The sequence below is a fragment of the Salvelinus namaycush genome, chromosome 30, assembly GCF_016432855.1.
Source record: "Salvelinus namaycush isolate Seneca chromosome 30, SaNama_1.0, whole genome shotgun sequence".
Taxonomy (NCBI): Eukaryota; Metazoa; Chordata; class Actinopteri; order Salmoniformes; family Salmonidae; genus Salvelinus; species Salvelinus namaycush.
The window spans coordinates 7,083,882-7,111,272 of record NC_052336.1 but is presented as its reverse complement, the minus strand read 5'-3'; the positions used below and the strand labels follow the sequence as shown (position 1 = coordinate 7,111,272).

At 46.7% G+C, this 27,391-nt stretch overlaps 1 protein-coding gene across 7 annotated transcripts; it reads right to left on the bottom strand.

Moving 5' to 3' along the window:
- Window positions 1-760: 760 nt before the first annotated feature.
- On the bottom strand, window positions 761-26,347 carry LOC120025221 (selenocysteine insertion sequence-binding protein 2-like). 7 transcript variants are annotated; one of them, XM_038969696.1, is made up of 20 exons: window positions 26,132-26,347; window positions 19,524-19,702; window positions 16,045-16,225; window positions 15,656-15,811; window positions 15,313-15,469; window positions 13,980-14,197; window positions 12,587-12,611; window positions 12,353-12,465; window positions 12,117-12,260; window positions 11,721-11,828; window positions 11,407-11,574; window positions 10,915-11,056; window positions 9,843-10,030; window positions 9,349-9,481; window positions 8,788-9,192; window positions 8,412-8,577; window positions 5,331-5,551; window positions 4,853-5,007; window positions 4,472-4,691; window positions 761-4,376 (listed from the first exon to the last, which is right to left on the bottom strand). In XM_038969696.1, the coding sequence occupies exons 1-20, from the start codon at window positions 26,147-26,149 to the stop codon at window positions 3,760-3,762; spliced, it is 3,714 nt and encodes a 1,237-aa protein (XP_038825624.1). In that variant the 5' UTR covers window positions 26,150-26,347; the 3' UTR covers window positions 761-3,759. The 7 variants fall into 7 exon arrangements, with proteins under 7 accessions (XP_038825624.1, XP_038825621.1, XP_038825622.1 ...); XM_038969693.1 differs by having other exon boundaries at window positions 8,788-9,481; XM_038969694.1 differs by having other exon boundaries at window positions 8,788-9,481; window positions 12,117-12,257.
- Between the last annotated feature and the right edge of the window lie 1,044 nt (window positions 26,348-27,391).

Below are 27,391 nucleotides of genomic sequence, written 5' to 3'. Positions count from 1 at the left end.
GTGGGCAGAGCCAAACACGCGCTAGTGATATCCTATTGGCGTGTTTTAGTATACATCTGCATATTTCCGTTAGGGAACGCCTACTCTGTGAAGTGTACATGCGCAATAACTCAATTCACCTTTGCACTCCTTCTAAACAGCGCAATCTTAAAAAATGTTGCAACGGGTAAAGTCTACAAAACTTAGTCCACTCATAACAGATTCTAGTTTTGGGAACAGAAAACTGTAGCGATCAAAGGTTTCATCGATGAGAAAATGTACAGAATGTCAGACAAAATCCATCTCGTTCCATCTCCCACCAGTGGGCTTCCTCTCATCACCATATTTGGTAGTGAGTGGAAACACCAACAGGATGCTTCACATTCATACATCCAGTGATATATCGGTCTCATTGCTCTATCCGTGCCAATGCAGTAAGTAAGCAGGATTCAGGCGGCCATATTGGATTAGCAATCAACCAAGGTTTAGGGTGTCAAACTAAATTCCTGGAGAGACATGTGTCTGCTGGTTTGTTATTTCCTTTGTGTCCAATTAAGACCTAGACAACCAGCTGAGGGGAGTTCCTAACTAATCAATGAATTACATTAGTTGACCAATCAGTACAAGGGAGCTGCAAAATTCCGCAGACAGCCGACCCTCGAGGACTGGAGTTTGACACGTGCTTTAGGCTAATACTCCTAGTTACACAAAGATCCTCATCAAATATGTAGGATATTTACATGCAACAAATAGACAAGACAATATAAAAGACAGGAGTGTATGTAGTTTACTTAAACATTTTAATGACATTATTAATCAGTCCAGATGAAGAAGAGAACAGTAACGTTATGAGAAAAGCCTCTACATGTTGCTAGTCCTGTACAGTCAGAAAGAGACATAGAAAGACCAGGGACACACTGGGAAAAGAAAAGCTACTTCAGTCAACCATTTTGTTTTGACATTAGTTACCAGAAGGTGGTTACAAGTATTATGGTATTTACATAGTGCAAAGGACTGGTTGTCATGGCTCCAAAACACACTGATGAGAGTTACAGAGAAACCTGCACACAGCCAGCGTAGATTTTAGTACGAGACACACCGTCGTTATCACCTATATCAGGAAGGGCTCAATTCAGCTCATTCAGAAAACCCTCATAGAAAACATGGTCCGTTTTCAATTGACAGATACATTTTTTTTCTCAATTACATTTTTGTCAGTTGAATTTCAATTCACTTCCTGAATTGAAAATGAATTGACCCAACTCCTGACTGTCTATTTATTACACAACTCCCTCTCTCATCCCTCCTTCCTTCATATTGCATATGACCCAGCATGCCACTCCTATACATGGGATCCTCCTCCATATAATAATACATAACTTGATTTCTATATCATTTACCATCAAATTACATTATCAACTTATTCATATTTTTTCTATCAAATGTCTTTAAGAAAAAGGTGATTGGGGTGTTTAATACACTGTAGTTCAAACATTATATTTACTTGGTTATAACTGGTGAGGTGGATAATTACTTCATGAATATTCAGAGGCTCCTGTGGTGGCTTTGACCCCTGTGTTACTAGTGAGTCACATGTCCTGGGTCAAGTTGGACTACCTGTCAGTTTCAAACCCAAATAGTCACTGATAATAGCTAGTTACAGTACATTTACCTGTCCACCCCAACAAACACACACGCTACCACCGGTCAATGGACTGGGACCTAAACCAAGTTAAACCAGAGGGCTATAGTAAAACACAGAAGTCAGCTAGCAACAACAACAAAAAACAATCCACTCAGAAAACAACCCCAAATAGATTAACACAATATTATCATCAATATTACAGGTTAAAGAGTCTCAGAAACAGCTATACAGGTTAAAGAGTCTCAGAAACAGCTATACAGGTTAAAGAGTCTCAGAAACAGCTATACAGGTTAAAGAGTCTCAGAAACAGCTATACAGGTTAAAGAGTCTCAGAAACAGCTATACAGGTTAAAGAGTCTCAGAAACAGCTATACAGGTTAAAGAGTCTCAGAAACAGCTATACAGGTTAAAGAGTCTCAGAAACAGCTATACAGGTTAAAGAGTCTCAGAAACAGCTATACAGGTTAAAGAGTCTCAGAAACAGCTATACAGGTTAAAGAGTCTCAGAAACAGCTATACAGGTTAAAGAGTCTCAGAAACAGCTATACAGGTTATGTACATCAGACATTTGTTCTGGTTTCAGATACTGTTAGTATATGTCATGTGACATGTCATATCATTCATGTTTTCAAGGGACACGCCATTACTTTTTAACACGCCATTTTCACATTAGTAGACATTGGTTTGGTCCTGGAGATATTGACTATGAGGTTAAAAAGTGGTGAGATGTCCCTTTAAATCACACCCACTGAAAATACTACATGATTACTGTGATGGTTGACCAATGTCAGAAACACATCATGTAGGTTTACAAATTCCAGCAACTTTCCCGAAATTCCAAGGTTGGAGGATTACGTATTTTCTGCTTATTCCCAACAGATTCTGTGAACCTTCCAACCAGGATTCCTGGAAAAGCTGGGAATTTTGTAACCCTAACAAGGTTTTAGATTGGTTTTGGGAGACAGCCTGTGTATCCAATCAGGGTCACGCTGCAGATAGAACCACCATGAATAGAGCTGACGTGATTCCTCTACATGTCAGAGAGGCATGGCTGTTCTACACAATCATATTTTCTATCTGAACAACGCAGCCCAGGTGATGTAAACTAACCTCAGGTTGCAGGTAGTCCTAAAGCCAATAGGAAACAAATACACAAGCAAACAACCAATAAGTATCCTACGCAAGCTCCTCCCTCCCAGAGCATGTTATGACAACCCAGTGGGGGAACAAACAACGCAGAACAGAATGAAGTTGTAATGTATTGAGATAAAGCTGTAGCGACACAGTGGGGGAACATATGAGGAGGCAGATGAAGGTAATAAACATGGGAAGGATGACAACGATGTAACATAAGTCTTTTGATGATGGGACGGAGACACACACACTTCCAGCTGTAAACTCCCAGCCCTGCAGGGGCTCAGCAACCTTCTGCTTGGACTGAACCATCGGACCTTCACTATGAATAACCCAGGGATGACAGAGGGAGGGTGGCTCTCTGAAAGGAGGGAGAGTTCTCTTCTAGTTAGTCTTTATAGTCAGCAGTCTCATTGACAGTTCTATCATCTCGATGGCTCTGCATCATACAGACAGACAGAGGGGAAGCCTCTCCTCACAGCCTCTTCCTATCCCGGGGAAACTTGGAGTGGTGGGAAGGGAACCAGGGCTTCCCTTAGCCCGACCAGACCAGTCAAGCCCATTCGATGTCAGACCAGACCAGTCGATGCCAGACCGACCAGACCAGTTTAGGTGAGGCAGTTGTTTCAGGTCAACATCAGTGAGAGGAGGATGAGAGGAACAGAGGAGTCTATCCATCAGAGAGACCAGGAGAGATACGGCTGTCTGTAGTTTGAAGGTTGGTCTGTGTGTGTGTGTGTGTGTGTGTGTGTGTGTGGTCTGATTCCTGAGATAATGTCTGAAGTCCAAAGTTAGACAGAGGAGAGTTGCTGGTTCAACTGTGAGAAAGAGAGAGGGGGGGGGTTGAGAGTGTGTGATAGAGGTGAAAGAGTGCAGGTTAGGGGAACAGGTGAGAGGGGGGGAGCGAGGAAGACAAGTGATGGAGTGTACACAGAGCGAACTTAGCGAGAAACAAAAAAGAGAAAGAGAGAGAGAGGGAAAGAGGGATGAATGAGGTCTAATCAGCCAGTGATATTATTGGCCTCCATCTTCTCCGTCCTCTCCAGCCCAGTCTCTGTGACATCAGCAGAATCCAACTCCTCTTCCTCCTCACTCTGCACTCCCTCCTCCTCCTCCTCTTCCTCCTCCTCCTCCTCTGTGCTGTCCTGGCTCTTCCCCAGCTGAAGGTTCTCCAGTGTCTTAGACACCCAGCACTCAATACGGCTGATGACCGCAGGCACCTCCACAGAGATGGGCTCTGGTGTGTACTCTTCCTCCTCCTCCTCCTCTTCCTCTGCCTCCTCCAGCATACCGGGGACCAGGGTGGAGGTGGTGGAGGTGATGGAGGAGTTGAGGAGGTCCCTGCAGCTCCCATCCAAACTGCCTGTCTCCGTGCTCTGCTGGGAGGCCAGCTCCAAGCGGTCGTCTGCCCGGCCCTCCTCTCTCTCCCCCGGGCCTGAGCCTGGAGCAGGGACGGCTGCTCTGAGCTGGAGGGTAGTGGAGTAAGGGCTGCGGTTGGTGGTGGTGGAGGGGGGCTGGTTGTCTCTCTGCAACCCAGAGGAAGCAGCAGGATGGCTGGGTTTAGCCTCCACAGGCTCCAGCCCATCTGACGACTCCACCATACTCCTCCAGTTGGTCTCTGAGGAGAGACATTTCAGATTATATTCACATGTAAAGAGAGACCTCTATGATCTCAGAGATGGGTCAGAGTCAGGGTTAAAGGTCATCTCTTACCGTACTCCTTCTCGTTGACCTCAGAGATGGGTTCAGAGATGACGGAGCAGAAGGAGATGGCGGAGGCAGCGGAGGGGTTCCTGGAGTGGCCCATGTGGTGGGTGACCTTCTTGACGTTCTTCAGCGCCTCTTCAGCCTGCTCCTGCTCCAGCGCTGACACCATGTCCTTGTAGGACTTACGAGCATCCTCCGTCAGAGACACTAACCGGTTAAACAGACCCTAGAGGAGGGTGGAGAGGGAGGGGTGGAGGACGGGGAGAGGGGAAAGAGAAAGACAGACTTTACACACTTCCATTTGCTTTTTTTCTGTAAAAACCCCCACCAACTTACAGTATTAACAGGTGTTATAAACATGCAGACAGGTTGTGTTCAATGTCTTACCTCTGCTCCAGAGAAGTTGAAGACGCCCACCACACTGACCGGCACCAGTTTGTTGACACAGCGTCCGAGAGCCTTCCTACCCAGAGCAAACACAAACGGGATCTCCTGTTCTCTGGCCATGGCTATGACGTTGTACAGAGCCTCATCTAGACCCCCTGCAATAGACAACACACAGTCACTAGTTATGTATAAGATTTGATGCAGCCTGTGCTGAGCATATTAATATGCTGCCGCCCTCTGGTGGACACTTAAATGGCGATTGGGGATGAATATTTGAAATATTCATAAACTTAGCATGCATTTGGAACCCCACACCCCAAGATCAGGGTGATGTTCAGTTAGGCACACTAGTTAAATGCTTAGCAACCGCAAAAACAAAACCCCGTGTTCTTATTGGACCTGGTTGAGTAGTACACTCTGGGGTTCACTCCTTTTCAAAAAACATAACCCAGGATTAATGACAAGAATGACCCCTGACCTTTGGCCTGGATCTTCTCACAGTTGGGTGAGATGAGGACACACTTGATCTTGTGGAGCTTCATGTGTTTGGTGACCTCTCTAAGGCCCATGACCAGTCTGCGTTTGGTCTTGGCTTTGCTGGGGTCCTTCTGATAAACCCTCTCCTGGAACCGGACCAGTTCCTGCAGCAGCATCGTCACACTCTCATCTATCTCCTTATTCAACACCTGATTACAGTACCTGGAGACAGAGAGAAACACACACTAATATTATAAACACATTCATCTATCTCCTTATTCAACACCTGGAGACAGAGAGACATTAATATTAAAACATACATCAGATTGTTAAACAGCCATCACTAACACAGAGAGGCTACTGCCTACATACAGACTTGAAATCATTGGCCACTTTAATAAATGGATCAATAGTCACTTTAATAATGCCACTTTAATAATGTTTACATATCTTACATACTCATCTCATATGTAAACTCAGCAAAAAAAGGACCCTGTCTTTCAAAGATAATTTGTAAAAATCGAAATATCTTCACAGATCTTCATTGTAAAGGGTTTAAACACTGTTCCCATGCTTGTTCAATGAACCATAAACAATTAATGAACATGGAGCTGTGGAACGGTGGTTAAGACACTAACAGGTAGGCAATTAAGGTCACAGTTATGAAAACTTAGGACACTAAAGAGGCCTTTCTACTGACTCTGAAAAACAACAAAAGAAAGATGCCCAGGGTCCCTGCTCATCTGCGTGAACGTGCCTTAGGCATGCTGCAAGGAGGCATGAGGACTGCAGATGTGTCCGTACTGTGAGACGCCTAAGACAGCGCTACAGGGAGACAGGACGGACAGCTGATCATCCTCGCAGTGGCAGACCACGTGTAACAACACCTGCACAGGATCGGTAGACCTGAACATCACACCTGCGGGACAGGTACAGGATGGCAACAACATCTGCCCGAGTTACACCAGGAACACACAATCCCTCCATCAGTGCTCAGACTGTCCGCAATAGGCTGAGAGAGGCTGGACTGAGGGCTTGTAGGCCTGTTGTATAGCAGGTCCTCACCAGACATCACCGTCAACAACGTCGCCTACAGGCACAAACCCACCGTCGCTGGACCAGACAGGACTGGCAAAAAGTGCTCTTCACTGACGAGTCACGATTTGGCTCACCAGAGGTGATGGTCGGATTCAAGTTTATCGTCGAAGGAATGAGCGTTACACCGAGGCCTGTACTCTGGAGCGGGAGCGATTTGGAGGTGGAGGGTCCGTCATGGTCTGGGGCAGTGTGTCACAGCATCATCGGACTGAGCTTGTTGTCATTGCAGGCAATCTCAACGCTGTGCGTTACAGGGAAGACATCCTCCTCCCTCATGTGGTACCCTTCCTGCAGGCTCATCCTGACATGACCCTCCAGCATGACAATGCCACCAGCCATACTGCTCGTTCTGTGTGTGATTTCCTGCAAGACAGCAATGTCAGTGTTCTGCCATGGTCAGCGAAGAGCCCGGATCCCAATCCCATTGAGCACGTCTGGGACCTGTTGGATCGGAGGGTGAAGGCGAGGGTCATTCCCCCCAGAAATGTCCGGGAACTTGCAGGTGTCTTGGTGGAAGAGTGGGGTAATATCTCACAGCAAGAACTGGCAAATCTTGTGCAGTCCATGAGGAGGAGATGCACTGCAGTACTTAATGCAGCTGGTGGCCACACCAGATACTGACTGTTACTTTTGATTTTGACCCCCCCCCCCCTTTGTTCAGGAACACATTATTCAATTTATGTTAGTCACATGTCTGTGGAACTTGTTCCGTTTATGTCTCAGTTGTTGAATCTTATGTTCATACAAATATTTACACATGTTAAGTTTGCTGAAAATAAACGCAGTTGACAGTGAGAGGACGTTTCTTTTTTTGCTGAGTTTATATACTGTATTTTAAACCATCTACAGCATCTTGTCTATGCCGCTCGGTCATCCCTCGTCCATATATTTATATGTATATATTCTTATTCCATTCCTTTACTTAGATTTGTGTGTATTAGGTATTTGTTGTGGAATTGTTAGATTACTTGTTAGATATTACTGCACTGTCGGAACTAGAAGTACAAGCATTTCTCTATACTCACATTAACATCTGCTAACCATCTCCTTATTCAACACCAGGTTACAGTACTTGGAGACAGTGATAGAGAGGGACTAGCGTTAGGTAACATTTGGGGAGGCCTCTTCAACGATATGCTACTCCAAATACTGCGATATCCCATATAATCGTTTTGCGCCGTTAATGACCACATCATTCCAGACTGTGCAATTTTTTTGAATCTTATTTACGATATTGGTCACATTATCATTAAATAATCGTAGTATGGCAAAAAAAATAAGGCTTAGTTCATTAATTTAGCCTTAAATGCACAGTTTTGATTTGTACATTTCAATTAGAGTACAGTCTTGCACATCACAATATATCGTCAATGTCAAATATCACAATATTAGATGTAATCATATATCGGCCCAACCCTAAGAGGAAACACACAAACAGGTTAACACACACACAAACCACATTAACACACACAATTAGAAAACACTCACACACCATTGTGTAGTTCAGTGGTTCCCAACTCCAGTCCAACACCACAGTTTTGTTGTAGCCCCAGACAAACACCTGATTCAACTAATCATCATCCCCTCTGAGTGGAATCAGGTGAGTTTGTCCGGGGCTACATCAACGTGTACTGTTGGGGGGACTGGAGCTGGGAAACACTGGTGTAGATATGGTATGATATGGTGTGAGGAAGAGAGGAGAGGCATAGAGAGCTAGTAGGATGTCTGACACAGTGCTTAAGGGCTGGAATGAGACAAAGGGCCTACAGCCCAAGACATTAATAAACAAAGCAGTGCCTGTCTGTGTGTACGTACAAGTCCTTATTGTATAGCCCTGCTCTAAACACCCATTGGGCGGATAGATATTTATGTTACTAAATGCTTCTGTGTTGCTAACCCACCAAATGAGTGTGTGACATTTGAACCACTAGGATTCTCAGTACCAAGCAATTTCTGTGTGTGTGTGTGTGTGAGAGAGACTCACTCTCTGAAGCGGCGGCTGTGTATCTTGGTGATGGCGTTAGAGGCCATGGGGCTGCCGATGCCGGAGGAGCCAGGGGATCCCTGGGAAACAGGCGTGATGCTGTACGGAGAGTTCTGACTGGCCGGGGACAGGGACGCGTCATCACTGGGCACGCTCAGACCGTTCTCTACAGGAAACAGACGGTGCAGAATATCACAGGGGGGTATATTAGACAACACCACGTCATACACGCAGATCAGTAGGACCATTAGATTTGCAAGAAGTCACTTTAAGACCAAGGGAATGGTCTAAAATGAGCAAACTCTGCCAAGGTCCCGTTTGAGGTCATCAGTGAAGTGTAGCTCCTCCTCTCTCTGACCCCTGACCCTGTACCTACCCTCCTGAGAGGCAGGTTCCCGTGTAAGGTCGTCAGTGAAGTGTAGCTCCTCCTCTCTCTGACCCCTGACCCTGTACCTACCCTCCTGAGAGGCAGGTTCCCGTGTAAGGTCGTCAGTGAAGTGTAGCTCCTCCTCTCTCTGACCCCTGACCCGGTACCTACCCTCCTGAAAGGCAGGTTCCCGTGTGAGGTCGTCAGTGAAGTGTAGCTCCTCCTCTCTCTGACCCCTGACCCGGTACCTACCCTCCTGAAAGGCAGGTTCCCGTGTGAGGTCGTCAGTGAAGTGTAGCTCCTCCTCTCTCTGACCCCTGACCCGGTACCTACTCTCCTGAGAGGCAGGTTCCCGTGTGAGGTCGTCAGTGAAGTGTAGCTCCTCCTCTCTCTGACCCCTGACCTGGTACCTACCCTCCTGAGAGGCAGGTTCCCGTGTGAGGTCGTCAGTGAAGTGTAGCTCCTCCTCTCTCTGACCCCTGACCCTACCCTCCTGAGAGGCAGGTTCCCGTGTGAGGTCGTCAGTGAAGTGTAGCTCCTCCTCTCTCTGACCCCTGACCTGGTACCTACCCTCCTGAGAGGCAGGTTCCCGTGTGAGGTCGTCAGTGAAGTGTAGCTCCTCTTCTCCCTGTTCTTCCTGGCTGGTAGCAATCTGATCCACACACCCCTTCCCCCTCTTCCCCTCACGCTCCTTCAGAATGATCTACACAGAGAGAACAGAGACTGGGTTAGACCAACACACCCCTTCCCCCTCACGCTCCTTCAGAATGATCTACACAGAGAGAACAGAGACTGGGTTAGACCAACACACCCCTTCCCCCTCACGCTCCTTCAGAATGATCTACAGAGAGAACAGAGACTGGGTTAGACCAACACACCCCTTCCCCCTCACGCTCCTTCAGAATGATCTACACAGAGAGAACAGAGACTGGGTTAGACCAACACACCCCTTCCCCCTCACGCTCCTTCAGAATGATCTACACAGAGAGAACAGAGACTGGGTTAGACCAACACACCCCTTCCCCCTCAGACACACATTGAGATCTATCCTCTCCTCCTCTCACCTTCTTCAGGGCGGTGGGTCGTTTGACTTTAGGGATCTCTCTCTCCTTCCCTCTCTTCAGGCGTGGAGCGCTGGAGTCCAGCATGTTGAGGGGGGCAGAGTGGGCCTGCTGGGCCTTCAACATTGATACTATACCGGACCCTGCTCCCGGCCCGGCACCTGAACCATGGAACGGGGCTGCTGTACCCACTGGAGAGCGAGAGAGAGAGAGGGCAGTCAGAGAGAGAGAAAGGGTGAGTGACGGTGCAGTGTGTGGGGTGCGGTGTGTGGGGTGCGGTGCAGTGTGTGTGTGTGGGGTGCGGTGCAGTGTGTGTGTGTGGGGTGCGGTGCAGTGTGTGTGTGTGTGTGTGGTGCGGTGCAGTGTGTGTGTGTGTGTGTGGTGCGGTGCAGTGTGTGTGTGTGTGTGTGGTGCAGTGTGTGTGTGTGTGCGGTGCGGTGCAGTGTGTGTGTGTGTGTGTGTGTGTGGGGTGCGGTGCAGTGTGTGTGTGTGTGTGTGTGTGTGTGTGGGGTGCGGTGCAGTGTGTGTGTGTGTGTGTGGGGTGCGGTGCAGTGTGTGTGTGCGTGTGTGTGTGTGGTGCGGTGCAGTGTGTGTGTGTGTGTGTGGTGCGGTGCAGTGTGTGTGGGGTGCGGTGCAGTGTGTGTGTGTGTGTGTGTGGGGTGCGGTGCAGTGTGTGTGTGTGTGTGTGTGGGGTGCGGTGCAGTGTGCGTGTGTGTGTGTGGGGTGCGGTGCAGTGTGTGTGTATGGGGTGCGGTGCAGTGTGTGTGGGGCAGTGTGTGTGTGTGAGGTCTGGTGCAGTGTGTGTGTGTGTGTGTGTGTGTGGGGTGCGGTGCAGTGTGTGTGTGTGTGTGGTGTGTGTGTGTGTGTGTGTGTGTGGGTGCAGTGTGTGTGTAGTGTGTGTGGAGTGCGGTGCAGTGTGTGTGGGTGCGGGTGCGGTGTGTGTGTGTGTGTGTGTGTGTGTGTGGGTGCGGTGTGTGTGTGCTGTGTGCAGTGTGTGTGCAGTGTGTGTGCAGTGTGTGTGCAGTGTGTGTGCAGTGTGTGTGCAGTGTGTGTGCAGTGTGTGTGCAGTGTGTACCTGTGAAGGACAGTGGTTTAGTATTGGTTATTTGTCGAGCCTTCATGGCCTGCTGCTGTTTCTCCAGAGCAGCCAGCATGTCTCCCAGGTCCAACTGGACTGGAGTCTTACTCTTCTTCCCTGCTGCTTTGGTCAGTGCCTCCTACAGGGAACAGCAACACTGGCTCAGCACACTCATAGTAGTACAATACAACTAGCAACTGTTTTTCCATTATAGTCCTGCGCTATGACTAGCTGACAGTGCATGCTGGTATCTGTAGTTTTCTGTGAAAAGCTAACAGAATGCTTGCTGGTGCTTGTAGTTATCTGTGATTAGCTAACTGTAATTTCCTAGCTGACAACTACAGATACCAGCATGCACTTTCTGTGAAAAGCTAAAAGAGTGCTTGCTGGTGCTTGTAGTTATCTGTGATTAGCTAACTAATTTCCTAGCTGACACTGCATGCTGGTATCTGTAGTTTCCTAGCTAGCTAAGATATTGTATGCTGGTACCTGTAGTTTCCTCTGCTCCATGCTGATCTCAGAGTACTCCTGTGCTGTAGCCAGGGCAGCGGCCAGGGCCTTCTTCCTCTGACTCTTGGCCCTCTTGGGGACGGAGGTGGTGATGGGGATGGGGGTCTGGACGATGTTGATGGGAGAGTTCTCTGGAAGGTTATCCAGCTGGAGAGAGGAGGAGGGGGACGGGGGGTTACTACTGGGATAGATTGTTTTGTGGTCAACCTTTCTACTCATTTTGGTGCAAAAAAAACAAAAAACAAGTGAAATTCTCAAGGAAGGAAGGAAGGAGAGATTAGCCGGTCTCTCACCAGGTTCTTGGTTAGTTTGGACTGGTGTTGGTTCTGGGAAGGGTTAGGGTCTGGTTTGATGTTCCTCTGTGCCCCTCCTGAGACCAGCTCTGGAAACTCATCCTCATCCTGAAACAGACTTTAGAATTGACCAAACACCTAACTTGTACAGCTGTAACATACCATTACACACTGACTGAGGACTAGTTCACACAATACCTCAGCTTTTCTACATCTACAGCCTCACTAACTCCTAATACACAGTGACCAAGATGGAAACAAACAGATACATGAAGAACTGAAATCTCCTATTAATGGAGATACAGGATTTACATGACAGTTGTATCTCAAGTAAGGATTTGATTCCAACTGAAATGCATATTGTCAAATACAGAATTTCATGTAGATATCTCCCACCTCAAAGTAGAGGGGCTCAGGAGCAAGCACCGTCCCAGGGCCCAGTCCGGGCTGGAGCCGTCTCTGCCGCAGACCACAGTTGCTGTCTGCGGGGGTGGGGTTAGAACAGACACGCCCCCCTGAGTACCCTGCATGGAAGTCCTGCTGGGGGGGGAAATTGGGGGTGAGAGGGTCAGTCAGAGATTTAATTACAGTTGCCCAGGTGAGGTCAAGATTTCCTCAGAGGCCCATTGTACCTGCGAGTAGTTTCTCTGATCAGGGGTCTTCCCTGTCCGTTGGAACGGGGTGGTCCTGTTGTCTAACCACGGCCTCGGAGAGGCCTGAGACGCTACGTTCACCCAGCTTACCGCTACACACACAGAGAGAGAGAGACAAATACAAAGGTAATACAGGACACAGCCAAGGGGAAAGGCAATGTAATCATCTCTCTTATCAGAAATCAAATGATGAATCATAAAGACAAAGCCTACCTGTCATTACACCTGCATCCACTCCCTGTAGAGACACAGAGAGAGACACAGAGACAGAGACACAGAGACAGAGAGAGACACAGAGAGACACAGAGACAGACACAGAGAGACACACAGAGACACACAGAGACAGACACAGAGACAGAGAGAGACACAGAGAGACACACAGAGATAGAGAGAGACACAGAGACAGACACACAGAGACAGAGCGAGACAGAGCGAGACAGAGACAGAGCGAGAGACAGAGACAGAGACAGAGCGAGACAGAGACAGAGCGAGAGACAGAGACAGAGCGAGAGACAGAGAGACACAGAGACAGAGAGAGACAGAGACACAGAGACAGAGCGAGAGAGAGCGAGACAGAGACAGAGAGAGACACAGAGACAGAGAGACAGAGAGAGAGACACAGAGACAGAGAGACAGAGAGAGAGACACATAGATAGAGAGAGAGACACAGAGACAGAGAGACAGAGAGAGAGACACAGAGAGAGAGAGAGAGACACAGAGACAGAGAGACAGAGCGAGAGACAGAGAGAGACACAGAGACAGAGAGAGACACAGAGACAGAGCGAGACACAGAGACAGAGCGAGAGACAGAGACAGAGCGAGAGACAGAGACAGAGCGAGAGACAGAGACAGAGCGAGAGACAGAGCGAGACACAGAGAGAGACAGAGAGAGAGACACAGAGAGAGACACAGAGAGAGAGAGAGAGAGAGAGAGAGAGAGAGAGAGAGAAGAAGCATGTCAGATATTTCACTTCAGTCATGCAGGTGAAGGTTAGGTTATAGCTAGGTCTTGGGTCAGGGTTATGTGTTTGAGGCTACAGTACTATAGAGTTAGGGTAAGGGATAGGGCCTACCATCGTAGGAGCTGTGGTAGAGTGTTCTGGAGCCCCGGGGCTACAGTAGTGTTTGAGTTTACAGTAGTGTTTGGGTTTACAGTAGTGTTTGGGTTTACAGTAGTTAACAGTACTATAAAGTAGTAAATGGTTAGGGTTAAATGGGGGCTTACCGTAGGAGCTACAGCAGCGTGGGCAGTGTGTTGCATAGCGCCCGGGGCCTGATAGTTATGTTGGAGACCACAGTACTAAACAGCAGTATAGTGTTGGGTCTACCACCGGGTTAGAGTTAGGGCCTACCGTAGGAGCTACAGCAGCGTGGGCAGTGTGTTGCGTAGCGCCCGGGGCCTGATAGTTATGTTGGAGACCACAGTACTAAACAGCAGTATAGTGTTGGGTCTACCACCGGGTTAGAGTTAGGGCCTACCGTAGGAGCTACAGCAGCGTGGGCAGTGTGTTGCGTAGCGCCCGGGGCCTGATAGTTATGTTGGAGACCACAGTACTAAACAGCAGTATAGTGTTGGGTCTACCACCGGGTTAGAGTTAGGGCCTACCGTAGGAGCTACAGCAGCGTGGGCAGTGTGTTGTGTAGCACCCGGGGCCTGCTGGTTGTGTTTGGGGCTGCAGTATCCGCTGTCGCTGTCGATGTCCGCCTCACTGGAGCTCTCGGCAGGGTGCGAGGCCCGCCTTCTCCGGGGAAGGTTCTTCCACAGCAGGGGACTGGCCTGCTCCCGTTCCGCACCACGACCACATGCACTGTCCCCTGGGAAGTCTACAGGCAGACAGATATCACAGATCAATCTATCAATACATTAAGCCTAGTCCTTGGACGACAGAGATATTTAAAATGGAGATATCTCTTTAGTCTAGGACCAGACAATCTTGGTCCAGGAAACCAGCCCCAAATGTATTTATTAAAGCCTTTTTTTACATCAACGGTTGTCCCAAAGTGCTCTACAGTAACCCGGCTTTGACCCCAAAGAGCAGGCAGAAGCAGTGGCAAGCAGAGAAGTAGTATTTAGATGCTTATTGCACCTTTACTGGTTAACAACCAATGTGATGTCCATCTCATTGTGGATCTAACTCTTAGTCGCATTGAGTAGCGTTATTCCCCCAGCCAGAGGTGTCACAGAGGACAACACGTACTGCACACGTGCAGAGTAGACCTCTCCAACCGGAAACTCTACATTCCTTCTGTCTTCCCAGCAGGATGGGTATCATAGGCTCCGTTTACACAGGCAACCCAGTTCTGATATTCTTTCCACTAATTTTGTCTTTTGACCAATCACATCAGATTTTTTCACATCAGATCTTTTTCAGAGCTGATCTGATTGGTCAAAAGACAAATTAGGTCAACAAAATAAATATCCGACTGGGCTGCCTGTGTAAACGGAGCCATAGTGTCTCAGTATGATAAAGCGTCATCATTGTAAACCTGTTCTCTCAGCTCAGTAGGATCTAGATGCTCTGTGGTTGACTGTGTAAACCTAGCCATAGTGTCTCAGTATGATAAAGTGTCATCATTGTAAACCTGTTCTCTCAGCTCAGTAGGATCTAGATGCTCTGTGGTTGACTGTGTAGTTTCATTATGTAAAGCCTTTATACTGTAATGAAGGCTTAGACCACAGTCAGTACATACAGTCAGTATACAACCCTGTACAGAAGTTAGAGAAGAGTTAGGCCCGTCATTCATCTGTGGACATACTTTAGACCAGTATACAGGGGTTTGGCAATGCAAACCTGAGTCAAATCCTGGGCTCAACTAGTACTAGAATGTATTAGAATGTACTAGTATTGGTGCTGGTACTAGAATATTACTGATATTGTTACTAGCATATGTTACTGGTTCTACCATGTTACTGGTATGTTACTGGTCTATATACATACCAGTCTGTTGGGCAGCGTCCACCAGTAGGACTGTCTTGGTCCGTCCGTCTGGCCCCGAGGAACACACCTCCTTCTGGACAGCTACAGTCCTCATAGGGGGCCTCCTGGCCCTCAGGGGCTGACACAACCCCACCTGCTGTTGCTGATAGAACATGGACTATAATAACATGAAACATTATTTTGTATATTGATGTTATACGACCCAATTAATGGTATTAATGAATTCATTCATTGATGGTATTAATTGATCATGTAATCAATAATGTAAAAATGAAGTATGGACCTGAGCACCTTGTATTAGGGTAGACCAGCAGAATAACATGTTTGACCTCTAACCTCTTACCTTGGGTAGAACGGCAGGTCTGACCATGCCCCTCCCTCCTCTCTGATTAGCTAGTCCAAACACCTGTCCGAGAGGGTCCGGTCTCTCGCTGACGTCAGCTGATACAGGGTTTACCACGCCAGGCTGCAGGGGCCCGGCGTACGTTCCTGGGAAGGGCTGGTAGAGGAACAGAACTGTAATTTCCAGCTGTGACAAACATTCACACACACTCCACTACCTACCATGCTAAAGGGCCCATTGACGGTGAATAGTACCTGGGATCTGACACCAGCAGCCCTGGTGTCAGATTGCTAATTCACTTCCTTGTTATATCTCCTCGCCCAGGATTTGAACTAGCAACCTTCTGACTACTGGTCTGCCTCTAACCACCTAACATTTCAGCTACCTACCTGGTAAAAGCCCATCATGGGGGGGCAGGGGGCAGGCATGATCTGGTAGTAGGTGTAGTCGTTGGAGACTGGAGGCTGGGGGGAGGACAGGATGGGGTAAGCTAGGTACGGACCACCTGGGCTGGGGTTGGGCTGCTGCCAGCGCAGGTCCCCTCCTCCGCTATACATGTGGTGCTGTTGTCTGTAGAGGGGAGGGAGAGAAGAAATGATTGGTGTAGTGATGATTGTATGAATATACTGCAACATATTAGGACTAATATACCCAGAGGCCAGGGACAACTGTGTCAAATTAAGACAAAGCTTGTTACACTGCTATCAGTGTAGAGCTGACTGTGTGTGTGTGTGTGTGTGTGTGTGTGTGTGTGTGTGGCACTGGCTGATAAGGATCCAGCTGACATTTTCACAGCCAGCGGTCTAGAGCGCAGACCACTTCCTGCTATTCAAAACAGACAGGAAGGAAACGAAGAAACGAACGTGCAGCATGAGGCAGATCACCCCTGACAAAGAGAAACGCACAGGACACACACACAGGTATACAGCTCTCGATCACATCCAGGGCATAAAATGAACACCCGACACCTGCGGGTAAAAATGGATATTTCACCAACCCCATTGGCGGGTGGTCAATGTGCAGGGCTCTACAGTGCGAGCATTACATTCCTGAATAAAAAGTCAGAAGTCAAGTCTGAGCACATGTGAGTTAGTGTTCAGGAAATGTTGCAGTATCTGTTTTCAAAGTATTTCAACTATTTTGTTTCATAGCTGCTAATTCCACAAAGAAATATCAATCCTACAGCTAAAGTGGGAAGTTTACATACACTTAGGTTGGAGTCATTAAAACTCGTTTTTCATCCACTCCACAAATGTCTTGTTAACAAACTATAGTTTTGGCAAGTCGGTTAGGACATCTACTTTGTGCTTTTTCTAACAATTGTTTACAGACAGATTATTTCACTTATAATTCACTGTATCACAATTCCAGTGGGTCAGAAGTTTACATAGACTAAGTTGACTGTGCCTTTAAATAGCTTGGAGAATTCAAGAAAATGATGTCATGGCTTTAGATGCTTCTGATAGGCTAATTGACATAATTTGAGTCAATTGGAGGTGTACCTGTGGATGTATTTCAAAGCCTACCTTCAAACTCAGTGCCTCTTTGCTTGACATCATGGGAAAATCAAAAGAAATCAGCCAAGACTTCAGAAAAAAAATTGTAGACCTCCACAAGTCTGGTTCATTCTTGGGAGCAATTTCCAAACACCTGAAGGTACCACATTCATCTGTACAAACAATAGTGCGCAAGTATAAAGACCATGGGACCACGCAGCCGTCATACCGCTCAGGAAGGAGACGCGTTCTGTCTCCTAGAGATGAACGTACTTTGTTGCGAAAAGTGCAAATCAATCCCAGAACAACAGCAAAGGACCTTGTGAAGATGCTGGAGAAAACAGGTACAAAAGTATCTATATCCACAGTAAAACGAGTCCTATGTTGACATAACCTGAAAGGCCGCTCAGCAAGGAAGAAGCCACTGCTCCAAAACCGCCATACAAAAGCTAGACTACGGTTTGCAACTGCACATGGGGACAAAGATCGTACTTTTTGGAGAAATGTCCTCTGGTCTGATGAAACAAAAAAAGAACTGTTTGGCCATAATGACCATCACTATGTTTGGAGGAAAAAGGGGGAGGCTTGCAAAGCGAAGAACACCATCCCGACCGTGAAGCACGGGGGTGGCAGCATCATGTTGTGGGGGTGCTTTGCTGCAGGAGGGACTGGTGCACTTCACAAAATAGATGGCATCATGAGGAAGGACAATTGTGTGGATATATTGAAGCAACATCTCAAGACATCAGTCAGGAAGTTAAAGCTTGGTCGCAAATGGGTCTTCCAAATGGACAATGACACCAAGCATACTTCTAAAGTTGTGGCAAAATGGCTTAAGGACAACAAAGTCAAGGTATTGGAGTGGCCATCCCAAAGCCCTGACCTCAATCCCATAGAACATTTGTGGGCAGAACTAAAAAAGCATGTGCAAGCAAGGAAGCCTACAAACCTGACTCAGTTACACCAGCTCTGTCAGGAGGAATGGGCCAAAATTCACCCAACTTATTGTGGGAAGCTTGTGGAAGGCTACCCGCAAAGTTTGACCTTAGTTAAACAATTTAAAGGCAATGCTACCAAATACTAAATGAGTGTATGTAAACTTCTGACCCACTGGGAATGTGATGAAAGAAATAAAAGCCTCTACTATTATTCTGACATTTCACATTCTTAAAATAAAGTGGTGATACCTAACTGACCTAAGACGGGGAATTTTTACTAGGATTAAATGTCAGGAATTGTGAAAAACTGAGTTTAAATGTATTTGGCTATGGTGTATGTAAACTTCTGACTTCAACTGTATGTCCCATCTGGCGCAGCTGTGCGCACTGAGTGAAATGCTGATAGATTCATTTGAGGCACTGTGCACAGGCATAAAAGTTGGTCTAATTTCTACAAACGTCTACAAAGTGAGACTTTGTCCTCGTGTTTCTTGGCTATTTACATTGTTTTGCTCACAAGTTCAGTAGTTTTTCAACGTTAGTTTGAGTCCGTTGCTTCAACTGATAGCAAAGAGTCAGATCCCAAATCTCCCACACCAAAGTTACCTCCTGCCCTTAAAGGGCCAGCTAAACAATTTGTCTATGATATTTTGGTTTTAAAAAATCCAGTCACAAAAAATGAAATTGAGCAATATCACATTTCTTGTTTTAGAAACGTTACAAAGCATGGTCATCTGTTTTTGGTGGGTTTTTATATACATGTACATAAAAAAATATTTTGGCTGGTAAAATAAATCAGAGTGCCTGGTATATTTTTATGCCTTGATCACATCCCTGGGTGGTAACTGATCATTCACAGCCTAGCTGTGTGTAACACTTACACTGTTTATGGGGGTTTCCTTAGGTGAATCAGAAGGAAGACCCCATCAGTTTTCCCACTGACATGGACACATTCCTGGAGTGTCAGAAACAGGAATATTCCTGGACTCCATGGAGATTCTTTCCGAGCTAATGCTAGGCTAACTGTCAGCGGCTCAGGGACAGAGGCAGGGTACTTCTAATACAGATTCATTATATCAGTGACAGTCGCACCTCAGGCTCTTAGGGTCAGTTGACCAGACACAGATGAAGCCTAGTTTTGAATGAAAAGGCATGTGCTCAGAAATTCTCCATTGAATATGGTTTTTAATCCAGGACTAGGCTTAATCTGTGTCCAGGAAACCTGCCCTTAGTGTGTAGGGTGTAGGCTGCATGATTTAGGGACTAAAAGACGTAGGGTGCATTATATAGGGTGCATTATGTAGGGTGTAGGGTGTAGGCTGCATGATTTAGGGACTATATGATGTAGGGTGCATTATATAGGGTGTAGGGTGTAGGCTGCATGATTTAGGGACTATAAGATGTAGGGTGCATTATATAGGGTGATGTACCTACCTGTTGGGTTGGTTCTCCTGGACAAAAGGGTAGCAGGTGATGAGGTAGTTGGGGATAGGGGTGGGCTCTACCCCCCCTCCTCCTTCTCCTCCTCCAGACAGGCTCATGGTGACCAGCGCTCCTTCCAGACCTTTCTTTTGTGGGATAAACGGCTCCACTTCAGCTGACAGTTTCACATCCTGCAAGGAGAGACAGAGGCAGTCAGACACGGACGTCACAGACAGGACCTGACAGGAGAGGAGAGGACCTGACAGGACAAGACAAGACATAACCAGACAAGACAGGACATAACCTGACTGGACAGGATCACCTCACAACGCACCAGACAGACTCAGGAGTGATAGACCTCTCACTGTTGTGCCAAAATAAGAGCAGTTCAAGTGACCCCATATTAGGTTATGTTCAGGACTCAGTGAATGTGGGTCAATCAGGGAGAAATCGACAAGGACAAAGATCAGCTGGTACCAACAGCACACTCACGGTGTAAAGTCTTCCTGGAACTTAGTTATTTTAGTAACCCAAGGGGTGACATCAATGATCCATCAACAATCCATATACATTTAGGTCTAAGATCAATCACACAGGACTGGAGAGTAGGCTGTCAGTCAGTAGTAAACATTGATATCTGATTAAGAGACTGACGGCCCTAGGCTATATGACTGGACCACAAAGTCTGAGTAGGCATGTTACCTAAGGAGCAGCTCGCTGGGTGAAGCCAGGCTAGACTAATTATTAACATAACTCATGACTTCATCTGGCAACATCACCACGACACAGCCAAAACAACAGACCTGGTTCCTTCACGACAAATGAAACAACTGGCAACAAGAGAAACAACTTTTCACTGGGTCTGAGAATGGAGAGTTGGAGTCAATGGCTGTCTCTGAAAATACACCTTATTACAATAGTGAACTACTTTTGACCAGGGCACATAACCTAGCATCCTGCCCAGGGGTATTTCTTAATTTAACTAGGCAAGATAGTTAGGAATTGGTTCTTATTTACAATGACGACCTAGGAACAGTGGATTAACTGCCTTGTTCAGGGGCAGAACGACAGATTTTTACCTTCTCAGGTAACGGATTCGATCTTGCAACCTTTCGGTTACTGGCCCAACGCTCTAACCATTAGGCTACCTGGCTACCTACAGTACATCAAGCTGCCTAACGAACCAGGCGATAGTCTCCTGCGCTATGGGCTGTTTTAATGTGGACAAGGCTACTTACTTATATAGGGAATAGGGTGCCAATTCGGTCACAGACGATGAAAGCCTAACAAAGTGTTGACCTTAGAGCTGTGTGATCAGGAGAAGTGTGAGTGTAGCAGACAGACACAGCAACATGTAACCTGGTGCAATAGAAACACTTCCTGGTTAGTCTGACACTGATCAGATCAGAGTGGTGTGGAGAGCAGAGACTGTTTCCTTGTACTCAGAGAACATGACTGACTGAGGGCCTAAGAACACACAGTCCAATACCTGTGCTTTTAGCCTAACCCTTCCTATTAAGGTAGGCCACCACAATACATCATTTTTAGGGAGTGCCTTGGAACTGTTATGCTTCATTGGTAATTTTTTTTGCTCCTTTCATCCAAAGAGCCCCTCTCCCTACCAGCTACCACTAACATTAAACGCTAGGTAGCACTCCTACCATCAGCATTCTGTCCCGAGACATTCCTTTCTTATGGCCCTGCCTGGTCCAAGTCTGGCCCTGAAGTTGCCCCTTAGATGCTGATCTTGAGTTAGTTTTGCATTTCCCCCACTATTGGTTTAGGTTAGGATTGGGGGAGGGGAAACTGATCCTAGATCTGTACCTAGGGGAAACTTCACCTCAGAGCCACCAGAGAGCAACCAGCAGAGCCGGGGTAGTAATGACTCAGTCACCCAGCATCTTCAGGAGGACTTTATGGGCCAGCTATATTTAGCTGCTCATTCTTCCCAGAGAGATCACACTAGTAGCTAACTATGTGTTACATAAGGTCTCTAAAGACAACTTCAACTAGGACCCGGCCTACACATAAAGATCCTTTAATTCAATTGTTCTACTTAATTCTGTGGGTCTACCTCTATTGCCATCATGCCACAGGGCCAGAGGTGGTGGTTTGTGGTATGTATGTGTGGTATGTATGTGTGTGTGTGTGGTATGTATGTGTGTGGTATGTATGTGTGTGGTATGTATGTGTGTGGTATGTATGTGTGTGGTATGTATGTATGTATGTATGTATGTGTGTGTGTGTGTGTGTGTGTGTGTGGTATGTATGTGTGTGTGTGTGTGGTATGTATGTGTGTGTGTGTGTGGTATGTATGTGTGTGGTATGTATGTGTGTGGTATGTATGTGTGTGTGTGTGGTATGTATGTGTGTGTGGTATGTATGTGTGTGTGGTATGTATGTGTGTGGTATGTATGTGTGTGTGTGTGGTATGTATGTGTGTGTGTATGTGTGTGTGTGTGTGTGTGTGTGTATGTGTGTGTGTGGTATGTATGTGTGTGTGGTATGTATGTGTGTGTGTGTGTGTGTGGTGTGCGTGGGTGTGTGGAGGGGAGGAGGGCTGTGATGAAATGTCAAAATAATACAGGTCATAAAATATCCATCATAAAATGTGCGTCACAAAGTATGTGTCAAACATACCTGTACAGCTAGCCTACACATCACAAACCATAGTATCATGTCAAGTCAACAGAGGCCTACCTCTCTGAAAATAAAATACAAAGGATGACAATTATCCATTGTTTCAAACAATGTCCTCCAGGGTTTGGATACGTCAGATGAGATGCAGCCTACTGCTCTAGTATTGGTATCATCAGTGGATTGGAGGAGTGGAAAGATACTGTAGGCCACTAGATGGGACAGCAACAGGGTGACAGCCTGGGTCAAAGCTGGGAAATATTTACAACAGGTCAAGCAGCTCAGTGTCTTAAAGGAATGTAGTCAAAGCACTCTCAATGAGCTTTTACAAGTCTGTCTGGATGGGTGGGTCGGTTCTGGGTGGGCTCTGGGTGAAACTGAAGAAACCCCTCCCCACTGTTCCCTCTCCTCACCCCCCCACCCTGCTCTGTTGCCCCGACCAAATCACATTTTGCTATCAATTGAATTCATTTGTGTTTGTTTGTAGTCCTGGTGAATGCTGCTTCAGCAGACTTTAAACACTGATATGGAAACACTGATATGGGTCTGACTACTAAGTCATGACCATTGGACTGTTTATCTAGGTTCACCTCTTATCAAAACTGACCATTGACATCATGTTGACTGAATCACAGGCCTTCCTGCCCAGCTAACACATCGGGACTTGCTGCTTGAGTCCCAAATGGCACCCTATTCCCTTCAAAGTGCACTACTTTTGACCAGAGCCCAATAGGGTGCCATTTGAGATGGAGTCCAGACCTATCACTGGGGCGGGCAGCTGCGGTCAGAGGATAGATCAACCTCATCCCCCCTTTCATTCTGAGAGGAAGAGGGAGAGTTGACACGAGTTCACGACACAAAGACACTCCATTCTCCCAGCCAGGGTCGGAATGTATGAATCCAGCATCAGTACAGCAGTGAGCACACACCACACACACCGCCATTGTTTCCCAGTGCTACTGTACTGTCCGTGGGCAGTGTGGGCTGACATCTGAGAGATCCAGGGGTCCTGACTGGTCAACACAGAGCGCTAGGGGTGACGTAGCCAGTTGAAAACAATACCCTGCAGTATACTAGACGGCAGCCTTCTGTGGCCTAAGCTATGGTGCCATATACTGTCATGGAATTAAGCCTAGTGAAAAATCTGACATTTTAAATGAACCATGCTTTGTTTCCATATGAGGTTTGATGGTTAGGTCTACTCTAAAGAGAGCTGGTTACTTTAGATAATTAGGTGAAGTTAGTTACACAAAACAGAGGGGTTGGTTGTGTTACTTTAAATGACAAGGATGCTGATAGAGAAGTTGGTCAATTTAAACTTTAGGTGAGGGGCGGGGTGAGGGGGTTGGTTACTTTGTACGAGGGATGTTACAGGAAGTAGGCCTGGCTAGCTATAGGTGATGTTACAGGAAGTAGGCCTGGCTAGCTATAGGTGACGTTACAGGAAGTAGGCCTGGCTAGCTATAGGTGACGTTACAGGAGGTAGGCCTGGCTATAGGTGACAGGGGAGACAGTTACAGGATTAGGCCTGAGAGGATCAGGTGAGGAGTGAGGACGGTGGCCCAACCAGGATAAGCCAATTACACAACTAGCTACAACAGAGTCAGTTGCTATAGGGCTCCAGCCATAGTCCACCAGGGAAAAGAGACTCCAAACCTCCCAATGTGTGTGCCATGTGTAACAGTATAACTTTAAACCGTCCCCTCGCCCCGACACGGGCGCGAACCAGGGACCCTCTGCACACATCAACAACAGTCACCCACGAAGCGTCGTTACCCATCGCTCCACAAAAGCCGCGGCCCTTGCAGAGCAAGGTGCAACCCTACTTCTAGGTTTCAGAGCAAGTGACGTAACTGATTGAAATGCTACTAGCGCGTACCCGCTAACTAGCTAGCCATTTCACATCCGTTACACTCACCCCCCTTTCAACCTCCTCCTTTTCCGCAGCAACCAGTGATCCGGGTCAACAGCATCAATGTAACAGTATAACCTTAAACCGTCCCCTCGCCCCGACACGGGCGCGAACCAGGGACCCTCTGCACACATCAACGACGGTCGCCCACGAAGCGTCGTTACCCATCGCTCCACAAAGGCCACGGCCCTTGCAGAGCAAGGTGCAACCCTACTTCTAGGTTTCAGAGCAAGTGACGTAACTGATTGAAATGCTACTAGCGCGTACCCGCTAACTAGCTAGCCATTTCACATCCGTTACACATGGCTGGGGGAGACTCGGACAGGGAGTCCCTGGCTGTGTCCAGGTCTGGGTTCTTTAGCTCTGGGTGCCATTCTCCATTCCGCTGGTGTGAAGGTGTATGTTGTTTGTTCAGACTGAGTTGTATGTGATTGATTGATTAGCGCCTGGGATGTGAGTGAGAATAGCAGCGATTGTGGAAAAGGCTGCCGGTTGGCGTGTGTGTGTATGCGTGTTAGAGGAAGAGAGAGAATAGCAGCAATTATGGAAGAGCAGCGTTTATGGAAGATGCATTAGCAGGTAGCCTAGCGGTTAGAGGGTAAGGCCAGTCACCCTGAAAGTTCGCTGGTTCGAATCCCGAGCCGACTAGGTGAAAAATCTGTCGATGTGCCCTAGAGCAAGGCACTTAACCCTAATTGCTCCTATAAGTTGAGCTCAGCTCCAGATGTGTGGTGAAAAAGCCAGAGCAGCACTGGCCTGGCAAAACTGGGTGGGACTACTGGGCCATCAACCATCAAACCCTTTGTCCTTTCAAGCTTTTGTCTCTGATTCATTGTCTTCTAACATTCTCAGCTAGAAAGAGAGACGTATTGTTCTTTTACTGTTGTTGAATGGGAGGGGGCAAGAGAGGGAGCAATAGAGAGCGGTGGGTGGATGAGCGAGCTCGAGCGTGTGCATGTACACTACATTTTGAAAAATATATTAAAGTCACAAGCATGAAACCATCTTGGGTCCTTGAATCGCCCATGCACCATCATCACATCACTGTGGACCAAAACTCAGCCTATGTGGCATTTGATGGTGACACAGGAGGGATTCATCCAAATCAAATCACATTTTATTTGTCACACGCGCCGATTACAAGCCCTTAACCAACAACTCAGTTCAAGAAATAGCCAGCTGAAAACAATACCCTGCATTAAATTAGACGGCAGCCTTCTGTGGCCTAAACTATGGTGCCATATACTATCATGGAATTAAGCCTAGTGAAAAATCGGACATTTTAAAAATGGGCGCTTACAGTAAGTCAGACCACATAATAGAGTAGCTAACTTGCATCATAGTTAAGTTACTCTATGCGCAGCAGGAGTCACTCGCTGGAATGTGATTCAAATGCAAAAGAACCGGACATTCCTCCAGAGCGAATCAGCTGACTAGTTAGTTGTCAACAATCTACCACACACTGGAAGTTTCGGGTAACTGTTCACTACCTAGCTAGTTAATTTACCCTGGTCCGTATTATAATAACTATCTAGCTAGTTATTTAACGGTGTGTCAAACATCAAAGTTCCCCAGATAGCTAAGTCAGTTCATGTCAACCGATATGTTGACATGAACTGTCACTAATGTCAACACATTGTGACATAAGTACTGTAACTAGTTTAGTTAGATACTCAATATAGTTAGCCTCAATTAAAACATATCTAGAACATAGATCAGCAAATCAGGGAGAACAGATGAGATATTGTCCATCCAAAATGACATGCGTATAAAAGCTGCTTAGCTAACTGGCTAGTTAGCCAGTCAACTAACGTTAGTTCACTTGCCTTTACTTACACGCGTGCCCAATACGCGTAGCGATCTAGTTAGATGACAAATCATTGACAATAATCAAACATCGGGTAAAATCACTGACACTTCTAAAACATTAAAGGGACATTATTACCTGCAGATACGTTTTGGGCCTAGCTAGCTAGCTTCGTATTCCCATTAGCTAACTAAAGCTAGTGGTGCCCTGTTACCAGACATTAATCGGGTCCGTCATTACTTCGCAGAGAAAATCCCTCTTTACCTTATCACAAGAGTCCATGTCAATCGCTGAGACCGCGGCAGACCGTCATTGAGCACGCAGTGGTCGTCAAGATATAGGCGATTTAATTTTCTTCATTGTAAATGTTGAGACACTTGTGTGAAACACACCCTGTTTTACCTCTGCCTAGTTGAACTGTTGCTGCCTAGCTAGCTCGGCTAGCTCTGAATGTGTCAACGTAGAAATGGAATGGCAGAAGAGATGGTCATCTGCGACGGAAAGCCCACAGTCTCAAACATTGTTCGTCTTTGCCTTCGGCGTCTGTCACTGATAAGATTTGATGGACCATGATAAATAGGCCTACTGTGCAAAAAGTATATCTATTTTTTTGAGTAGAGCAGCTACAGTTGAAGTCGGAAGTTTACATACACCTTAGCCAAATACATTTAAACTCAGCTTTTTCCTGACATTTAATCCTAGTAAAAATTACTTGTTTTAGGTCAGTTAGGATCACCACATCATTTTAAGAATATGAAATGTCAGAATAATAGTAGAGAGAATGATTTATTTCAGCTTTTATTTCTTTCATCCCATTCCAAGTGGGTCAGAAGTTTACATACTCAATTAGTATTTGGTAGCATTGCCTTTATATTGTTTAACTTGGGTCAAACGTTTTGGGTAGCCTACCACAAGCTTCCCACAATAAGTGGGGTGAATTTTGGCCCATTCCTCCTGACAGAGCTGGTGTAACTGAGTCAGGTTTGTAAGGCCTCCTTGCTCGCACACGCTTTTTTAGTTCTGCCCACACATTTTCAATAGGATTTAGGTCAGGGCTTTGTGATGGCCACTCCAATTGTCCTTAAGCCATTTTGCCACAACTTTAGAAGTATGCTTGGGGTCATTGTCCATTTGGAAGACCCATTTGCGACCAAGCTTTAACTTCCTGACTGATATCTTGAGATGTTGCTTCAATATATCCACATAATTTTACTCCATCGTGATGCCATCTATTTTGTGAAGTGCACCAGTCCCTCCTGCAGCAAAGTACTCCCAAAACATGATGCGGTCACCCCCGTGCTTCACGGTTGGGATGGTGTTCTTCAGCTTGAAAACGTCCTCCTTTTTCCTCCAAACATAACACTGGTCAAGATGGCCAAACAGTTCTATTTTTGTTTCATCAGACCAGAGGACATTTCTCCAAAAAGTACAATCTTTGTCCCCATGTGCAGTTGCAAACCGTAGTCTGGCTTTTTTATGGCAGTTTTGGAGTAGTGGCTTCTTCCTTGCTGAGCGGCCTTTCAG

Coding starts and splice junctions, on each gene's coding strand:
- LOC120025221 (XM_038969693.1), bottom strand. Junction 5,552..8,411: donor CACAGCCGCCGCTTCAGAGA/GTGAGTCTCTCT, acceptor CTCTGTCTCCAG/GTACTGTAATCAGGTGTTGA. Junction 4,377..4,471: donor GGTCAACGAGAAGGAGTACG/GTAAGAGATGAC, acceptor GTCTCTCCTCAG/AGACCAACTGGAGGAGTATG.